This window comes from Lactuca serriola, chromosome 5 (genome assembly GCF_051521515.1).
Source record: "Lactuca serriola cultivar US96UC23 chromosome 5, Lser_US96UC23_V15, whole genome shotgun sequence".
Lineage (NCBI taxonomy): Eukaryota > Viridiplantae > Streptophyta > Magnoliopsida > Asterales > Asteraceae > Lactuca > Lactuca serriola.
The window spans coordinates 75,725,894-75,735,641 of NC_136412.1; the positions used below are offsets into that span (position 1 = coordinate 75,725,894).

Consider the following 9,748-nt stretch of genomic DNA (forward strand, 5'->3'; position numbering starts at 1 on the left):
TGAATTCTATATGTAAGAGCCTCATAAGAAAACAAAAAACCTTAAAGTCTGTCTTTAATTACGTGTATGTCACAAAAAAAATACACATAAGATTCAAAAGGGAAAAGTTATTATATTATTGTTAAAAAGTTCATAGAAAAAGTTCAATATCATCACCTCCACTAGCGTTGATTGTTGTCATCCAACAAGCTCCAACCAAAATCGTGCTTGTTCTTCAACATACTTGCCAATTGTTGCATAATTACTTTAATTCTTCACTTTTGGAATCAAATTTCTCAGAATTTAAACTTTTTTTGTTGCTTGAATGTAATCGATATCTTGATCTTTTGACCTTGATTAACGTAAGGAATATTTCGAGGAGAGGAATATGACGGGAGGAAAATAAGGTTGTCATCTATTCGATGTGGTGATTCCCGACGGCAATGCGGAGATGACGGCATCAGGAGAATTTGAGTATGATCTAATTTTACATAGGTCAAATAAGTATTTATAATTTGCAAAAGATATTAATGCAATTCCATAATTACAGGCTTATAATTTTGGTTATTCAATTAATATATATATATATATATATATATATATATATATATATATATATATATATATACACACTAGCAGTGTACCCGCGCAAAGCGGCGGGGCGTGTAAATTCTTTCGGTGATATGTTTCCTCTATAAAAATGTTATGTTACAAAAGAAAGTAAATGTCGAAGACAAACTAATCAAACTATGGTGTTATTTGGGAGATGGAGTCATTTTTTGTTCAAGAATGGTGGGCTTTATAGCAGAGGAGGGAACAAAGATGTATATGCGATTGGAGGGATATTTAAATCAACATGCTAAATTTAAGGATATCTAAAAGGGTTCAAAATTTGAATGAATCCAGGATTTGAGGGAACCATATCAAATTGCTGAGAAATATAAGAAGATTTGATGATAAATATTTGAATTCAAAATTTGTTTAAAATTTAATATTATTTTATTAATAGTTACTTGTACTATCAGCTTCATCATTTGGACGTCTTAAAAGAATATTATTATTATAATCAATCTATTTTTAGAAATAGTTAGATTTCTTTTATAAGATAGTATATATATATATATATATATATATATATATATATATATATATATATATATATATATATATATATATATATGGAAAAGTTCAATAGAGAACCAATATGCATCAAAGAACCAACGAACCCATCTTAACCATCTATCTTCTTTTAATCTTGGCCATTAATCCTTAATTAAACAAAAAAAAACATGGAGGGGCATTTTGGTAAGTTCAACATCTAATCCAATGTTTTGTTTGTCTCCATTAGCGTCTTCTGTCACTGTCCTTCATCGATCGATCCAAACTCTCGGCTGTTCTTCGAAATCAACCTTTTTCATCCACTTTACTAATAGTTTCTTCAGATTTCAGCTAATAATCAGGTATTTTTAATATATATTCATCTTTCGTTTATGATTATTAGGTCAATTACGATGCATTGTTTATCAACTTATTTTTATTGTTATTGTAATCATCTATTGTCAAATTCTGTTGATTTTACTGTTTAATCTTCAAATTGTTATGTTTTTATTGTTAATTTGCTATTTTTATGTCGTATGTTGAATTTACGTTTGATGTTACTGCTTTTCATTCGACCGTTTTTGTAATCATTCGTCTGTAATGCATATTCGACATTTAAATAATCAATTATATCTTGTGCATCTTCTGACATTTAAGTTTTTTCCAAACTTTTAGTAATTTTGAGAATCTTATCTTATCTTGTGCATATATTTTAAAGTTTTGTGATTATCTTGTTTATTTGTTTCCTTTTTTGTATAATTATCAATTCTAAATTTTTAATCTGTATATAAACTCTAGGTTACTGATGATTCATTATGAGTTCTTTGAATTCTTGTTCAGATTTGCATTCAACTATTAATGAACAATCACGTAAGTTTTTTTTTCTTAATATTAATTTCACATTTTCTATGTAATGTAATAAAATATATGTTTTTTTTTGGTTTTGCAGTTCATGATCAGTCATCTTCAAATATGAATACTGATCATTCAAATGATAGTAATTCTTGTTCATATTTGCATTCAATTATTAATGAACAATCACGTAAGTTTTTTTTCTTAATATAAATTTCACATTTTATATAATGTAATGAAATAGATGTTTTGTTTAGTTTTGCAGTTCATGATCAATCATCTTCAAGTATGAATATTGATCATTCAAATAGCAGTAATTCTCGTTATAGTTTTGATTTTGAGCTCTATAATACTGGAAGTTTTAAGCTTGTTCCTTATGATAAGTTGATACATAAGAAGCCTTTCAAAGGATTGTTGTTTGATTCATTCTTGACTTTTATAAGACTTATGGTCAAGAATGTGGTTTTGATGTGAATATGTCAAGTCAAAAAAAGATACAATGATAGCACAATTCATAATATATATTCGACATGTAGTAGATCTAGTTTCACGGAGTCATTCAAGAATGAAAATGTTAATGTGAAATTTTCAGATGTTAAGAGAATGAGAACTTCTTCTACGAAGAACGGATGCCCTGCTCTTTCAAAGTTCAAAAATCTCTGATGTTCTTTAATGTTCTACATTTATGTGTTTGTTGAAGATCACAACCATGAGCTTGTTGCTCAAGATCAGTTGCACTTATAAAGGATTAATAGGACAATGGATTTTCTTGATGAATCCTTTATACATAAGGTTGGTACTTGTAACATTGGTGCTTCAAAAGCTTATAACTTGGTGAGTAGTATGAAGGGTGGCTTTGATTATAGGGGAGGGACTGTAGTTGACTTTAAAAAATTTCATAGAGATTTGAATTGTAAAATTGGTGTCAAAGATTCCCAAATGGTTGTGGATATATTGACAAACAGAAAATTGTGTTTCTCTAATTTTTCATCTGAGGTTCAAAAAGATGTTGATGATCATCTTACTGGACTTTTTTGGGCTGATGATACTTCGAAAGCCAACTATAAGGAATTTGGAGATGTACTATCTTTTGATGCTACTTATCAAACAAACAAGTAATTCATAATCCTCATTTGTTTTTTATGGTATTTGTTCTTTTTAATAATACCTATAAAAAATTCAGGTATTCTATGGTATTTGTTCTTTTTACTGGAGTTGACTACCACAAGCATTGTGTTACTTTTACTGCTGGTTTACTAGCTCGTGAGATAGCAGATGCATATGTGTGGTTGCTTGAAGTGTTTCGTAAAGCATTTGTCAAGCCTCCCATGATGATTGTAATAGATCGGGATTCATCAATGAAGAAAGCTGTTAATTTTGTTTTTCCTGAATCGAAGCATAGACTATGCATGTGGCACATCACTCAAAAACTTGAGGAAAAGGGTATATTTTTTGTTTCTTGATTCCTATATATGTTTATAACCATATAGATCATAAAGCATATAGTGAATTCACACTGTAAATTTTCATATGATGAAAGTAACAAATCTAAATCATAAATCACACTGTGAATTTATAATGTGAACCAAATGGTATATTAATATTAATTACATCAAATATTCAACATATGTAATGATTCTTATGTGTTTCTTTTTTTTTAGATTCCTATCGATGTTTATAACCATTCGGACTTCCAGAAGACATTTTTTGATATTATATGGAATCTTCAATGTTCTCCACAAGATTTTGATAGTTCATGGTCAACAATGTTAGATAAGTTTCATCAAAAAGAAAATGACTGGTTAAGGTCTATTTTTAAAATAAGGGATGTATGGATTCCAGCTTTTATGAGAGATCTTGAACTTTCTGGTTTGATGCGAACTACTTCAAGATTAGAGAGTCTGAATAATGCTTTCTCACATTTTTTGCATCATAAATCAAATTTGGTAAAGTTCATGATGTCGTTTGATAGTGCAATGGAGAAGCAAAGGCATCATCAATCTTTATTAGATTATCAGTCCACAACTACTACCCCCAAGCTAAGGACTCCTTTGGCTATTGAAAAGCATGCATCGGAAATTTATACACATAATATTTTCTTGGACATTCAGAAAGAGTTATATAAATATATGTTTTACTGTGTTCAAGAATCTGTAGTTATTGAAGATGAAAGTGAAGTTTATTCTTTGAGAGATAAGAAGAAAAAAAAGTTGATTGATAAAAATGTGAATGAGGATGAAGAATCTGATGACTTTTATCGAAATAGTCTTACTTCTCATTGTCCTAATACTCGTTACAAGGTATGTCTCTTTGTCCTAATACAGTTTATTAAATATAAAATGTAGTTTCAAAATTCACACTGTGAATGTAGGATGTTTTGCTAATTAATAGTGTGAATTTTTATAGAGTTATAAATTGGTTTGTACTTTTCATTAGATTAGTATTGAATATGTTTTTTTTTTGTGAATTTGATTTGAAGTACATATTTATATTATAGTATTATGATTTCTAATGTCCTGTTGATTAATAATGTGAATTGATGTTAATGTGTATAATTTTTATCGAATAATATGAGATAGAATTTCTTATTCACATATTAATTTTTTTTATTAATGATAATTTTGTAGGTTGTATTTAGTAGAAGGGGTGATAGCATTAACATCAGTTGTAGCTGCATGCTTTTTGTCCATGATAGATTGTTATGCCGTCATATGTTTTTCATATTAAATATGAAAGAGTAAGATGAAATTCCATCAAATTTCATTTTGAGGAGATGAGGAAAAGATATCATAGCTGATGGATTGTTGAGAAAAAAGTACTCATATCCTCATAAAGGCAGTAAAAATGAATGTTTGATTCAATATGCATATGCTATTCTTCGTTTGTCTATTAACAAGATAGCAAATAATGAGGATGAGTTGGCTAAATATATAAAGCAACTTCAGGAAGTTGATAGTGGTATTCCTTTATGTACCTCATCAAGGGCATCTTCGAGTAGATCAGTTCACATTGAAAAACTTATTGGAGCTGCAATACCTGATGTTATCAACATTCGTAATCCAGAGCGGATCAGAAAAAAGGGATGTGCTAGTGGTAAAAGAATCAAGAGCACTAGAGAGAAAGTGATTGAGAAATCTAAAAAGGGTACTAGGTTGTCTAGTTTATGTCATAAACAAAATCACAATGCTAGGAGATGCATTTTAAGGTTTAAGAAGTCTGATTTAGAATCTGAGGTTACAGAAGGCTAATTCTATTTTTTTTTCTTTTTAAGACGAGTAAAATAAGATTTGATATTTGTAATGATCATTCAATGGATAGAAATGTTGAAATATTGATGTTAATTTTGATATTAATTATTTTAGAGTTTATTTCTAATAATAGAATATATTTTTTTCAAATTTTTTGTTTTTGGTTAAAGATATTTTTTTATTCTTAGTTTTTTAAATATTTTCTAATAAAAATTACATGCTAATGATTTAATTTATGTATATTAATTATCATTGATAATCTCATATATAAAATTTTTCATGTTAAAGATTGTCTTAATGTAATTTAATTCACATTGTGAATCTCAACTATTAATTGTTTTAATGATCTATATGTATCATAATTCACGTTGTGAACCTCACATATAAAATATACATGTTATAATATGTACTGTAATTCACATAGTTAATCTTACAAATAAAATTTTCACAAGGTTAACATATAAATAATGTAAATTTTGTACATATATTGTATTGTTATTACATTAACATTTAATCATTTAGACCAAAAGAAATGAAGCAAATGTATGAAATGACAATGTACTTTCAATTCTTTATTCAGAGTAGAAATATAATCACTTCCCCCCACCCACACACCAATATCATATTTTTACTAAAACATGTAATTATGTAATTGTATAACATACATGTAGACATTCACATGAAAATATAAACATCTTATAAGTATTTAGTAAAGTTCATTATATTTGATATAGACACTAACATAAAATTGTAACATAACAAGCATGTATGTGTTCTTAAAGAAATTAAAGTGCATCTAAACGTATACTAATAATGAATTGAAAACTAAGTTTTACGTTTTACACTTCTTTTTCCAATCTTTGAAGTACTATATCCTTTCTCCCCTTTTTTCTCATCCCTTGTCGAGAAAATCTTTTATTTCTTCATTAGTCTTTTTTGCAAACTTAGTTGTTTGTGCAATGATTTTTAACCTGTGTGTGTTTGCGTCACTCAATACTATCTTTGTCAAATACTTAATGCGTAAATCGTTTAACATACTTTGTTGTTGTTTTAATTCTTTTGGCAATCCACATGTCCAATTTACTATTTTATCTCCCATATATGTCTTCATATGACGCATGCAAAAAACTCCATAGTCAACATGATTATCCCTCGTGCACCAATTCATGTCCACCCTTTCTGGTTCAACACCCTCCAAAGTTAAAGCTGATTTGTGATTGACCCTCATCAAGTACCTACTAAAAAGTATTTTCTGCAAGAAAGAAATTGTCATTTTCTATAGTTATTATTTTATTTAGATTATCAGTCTATTAATAATTATATTTATAATGTAAATTTAATATTCTTACCAATTCATTAGGTGCATCACGATAAGCTCTAGAAAACTTTGCATTTGAATTCCTATTGTCAATGACATCAACCGCTGGTTCTTCTAAGTTTATGCAAATGATGTAAAAGTAATTTTTTTGATGAACTGGTAAAAACACCTATTTAATAATTTAAATTGTTAAACTTTGTTAAAAATATGTAATATATTCAACAAAAAGAACAGTTTATTAACATGTGAACTTTTTCAAATGTCAGAAGCTCTTTGTCCTTTTTCATTGAATCTGTGATATTTGACTCAAATTTATCAAATCTTTGATTAAAAGGGATATTTTTGTCAAATATGAACTATCTCTGCAAAAAAAAAAATTAATATACATCAATCTTTAAAGAGTAAATTGTTAAATTCACAATAAGTTAAATTTAAAATTTAAAATTATTAACACTGTAAATTATAATGGGATTAACTGTGTGAATTTTATTACTTATTCAGAACTCTTGAAAATTATATCTATTATATTATCAACATTATCATGATATATATTTTTTGAATTAACTTACCACAATTGATGTATCAAAGAAATATCGATTCACTGTAGAATTTGATTTAAGCTTTTCTTCATAGTTCAAAATATCAGTCCAAGCATCAATGACATGTGCATGTACCCATAATCCTATCTGCATTGTTTCAATCATTCCTCTTCCAAGCACATACCCTCTCTTAGTCTGAAATACATTCTCATTTAATTCGTAATCAAATAAAACAAAAAACTAGTTAATAGAAAATTAATTTGTATGTGTATTTTATATACTATTGTATTTAAATAAAAGATAACATGAATTATTACCTTCTATTACCAATTCTGGAAAAAAAATTCTATGTGACACTTTTACTTCATCTGGATCTACAAATTTTTATGCAAAGACCTGTTTTTTTTATTATAAGGAGAAGATAGCTTCAGTGATGGTTTATTTAATATTTTTCCTACTTCTCTTTTTTTGTCTTCATCATCTTCAATTCTCAAGATATTATTGTCACATTCTGTTTCTTCTGAATCATAACTTTCTCCTTCATCAAGTTTTTCATCTTTTATTTCTTTCTTCATGTGTTCATCTTCACTGCTTTCATCTCCTTCCTGAAACTCTTGTGTTAGACCAAGACCAAGTCCAAGTGAAAAACTAGGCATTGATGATTTTCTAGTATTTTTTTTCTTTTTCTTTTTATCATCTATTTTTTGTTGTCTAAAACTTTTTACATTTTTAAAATCATCATAATTATCAAAATTTAAAATACATTGAATAGAATCAGCAATCCCATGCACTATTGGATCATTGTACAAATTTTCTGGTGTTACCATGATTGTTTGATTCTTTATTTCATGTTCATTCAAATTCTCTTCACTTTTTTTTCATCTTCATCCCTGTCACCTTTTGCATCATCTTCATTTTGAGTGTCATAAATGAATTCTTTTTCAAATACTTTCTTCATATCCTTCAACTCATCGCTTTCTGTGAATTTTGTTGTTGAAAACTTAATTAACTTTCCAAACTTCATTTTATCATTCACTAGTTTTTTGTAATCCTTTTTCGCTTTGAATACCAATTCCTACGAAATGAGATAAAAAATGTCAAAGAAAATGATTTTTTTTAAACTTTTTTCTATAATAAATTACAGTTTCAGAATATGAATGCATTGATGAGGTATCACATTTTTAATGCATTTTAATAAATTACATATTCACTTTGTGAGTTTATTATTGAGAAAGTAATACAATACATTTTTATATTCACAATGTGAATCACTTTATGAATTTTATTTTAACTACAATTTTATAACATATATCTGTAATTTAACTTCATTTTTTTTAAATATATAGATTATTAACTTACATTGAGTTTCATATCTTCATTTTCATCGGTGTCGGATTCTTCATCATTCTCTATAGCATCATCATTCCATTCCAAAGTTCCAAAGTCACCACTCTTTAACTCAGCTTTTTCCCTTTTCACCATCATTTCATAATCCTAAAAATGTAGTGCATGTATTTGTCTTTTTTCATTCTTATCATTTCTCATAAACTCCAAATAAGCTAGCTGTTTATGTAAACAAAATTATGATTAATTAGTTTTCTTATAATAATATAAATAAAAGTGTTATTTATAAGAATTTTCCTTACCAGTAGTACAAGAAGTGGCCCACAATAGTAGTTTCCACTATCGGGTTCATCCCATGTTGTCTTTGACATTTTCAAGCAATTAGTTATAAAACCACACCAATCAATTTCTCTCATAGGTGTTTTGCCTAACAAATGTGACAATACTATTGTCTTACAAGTTCCAGGCTTATTCTGTTCACAAATGGTATTAACAAACAGTAATACAAAGTTTGTTCTGAAAATAATCCCTAAATCTGACGATTCTTTAATTTTCTCTTCAACATTCTATGGTCTCATAGCCTTGAAATTGTATTGTTGCTTACAATCCAGTAATTCTTTTCCTTCACATTTATCAGTGTTATATATATCTTTTCCACCTAGAGGAATTCCATGCAAATCATGAGCAAGTTATGGTGTTATGTCTATCTTTGCATTAGGTAGATGGATTTTCATATCTGATAGATTGAATGAATTCACAACAAAACGTGCCATATTCCCAGAAATTCCATTGATTACAATTCTCAGCAAAGATCCCAATCCCAATTCTCTGATAGCTTTTCTCTATTCTTTGTTTATAGATTTAACAATATCATAAAACTTCTTTTGGCTCATTCTTGTTCTCAAACATACTCTGTCATTTGGATTTATTGGCACTTTTGCCTTTTTTTTTTCTTTGACTACTTCCAGAGTCTTTGTTTTTCTTTTTCTTTTTCCTGTTAGTCAATAATTTTCATAAGCTTCTAATAATATAACATATATAATATAAAATAACTAACAATACAAGAAATTCACATGTGAATTTGTTTTGCAAAATATAATATATTACACAAAATAAACATGTAAATTTGTTTATAACTTTGTAAATTAAACATGTGAATAGTAATAAACAAACATGTTATTTTATTCATCAGATTCTTTCTTTACAAGTCTATCTTCAACTTTAATAGGAGTCACAGATTTTTTGTATTCAATCATTTTAAGTCTTGGACTCTATCTGATTTCTGTTCATGTTTTAACAAATTTATAAAGAATTAATTTTATAATACCAAATTCAATTAAAATTCTATAAATACTAACCTTAAGTTGTTT

At 27.6% G+C, this 9,748-nt stretch overlaps 1 protein-coding gene across 1 annotated transcript; it reads left to right on the forward strand.

Annotated features, from left to right (window-relative positions):
* The first annotated feature begins 2,688 nt into the window (after positions 1-2,688).
* LOC145049611 (protein FAR1-RELATED SEQUENCE 5-like) lies at positions 2,689-5,177 on the forward strand. Its single transcript, XM_078997996.1, has 5 exons — positions 2,689-3,044; positions 3,113-3,308; positions 3,591-4,229; positions 4,557-4,666; positions 4,769-5,177. Exons 1-5 carry the CDS (start codon positions 2,689-2,691, stop codon positions 5,175-5,177), a joined length of 1,710 nt encoding a protein of 569 aa, XP_078854122.1.
* The last annotated feature ends 4,571 nt before the right edge of the window (positions 5,178-9,748 follow it).

Bases quoted from the DNA above. Each gene is read 5' to 3' on its own strand.
- LOC145049611 (XM_078997996.1), top strand. From the start codon at position 2,689: ATGGATTTTCTTGATGAATCCTTTATACATAAGGTTGGTACTTGTAAC. The intron at 4,230-4,556 runs GTATGTCTCTTT...ATAATTTTGTAG, and splicing joins GTCCTAATACTCGTTACAAG to GTTGTATTTAGTAGAAGGGG. The intron at 4,667-4,768 runs GTAAGATGAAAT...TCATAAAGGCAG, and splicing joins TTCATATTAAATATGAAAGA to TAAAAATGAATGTTTGATTC.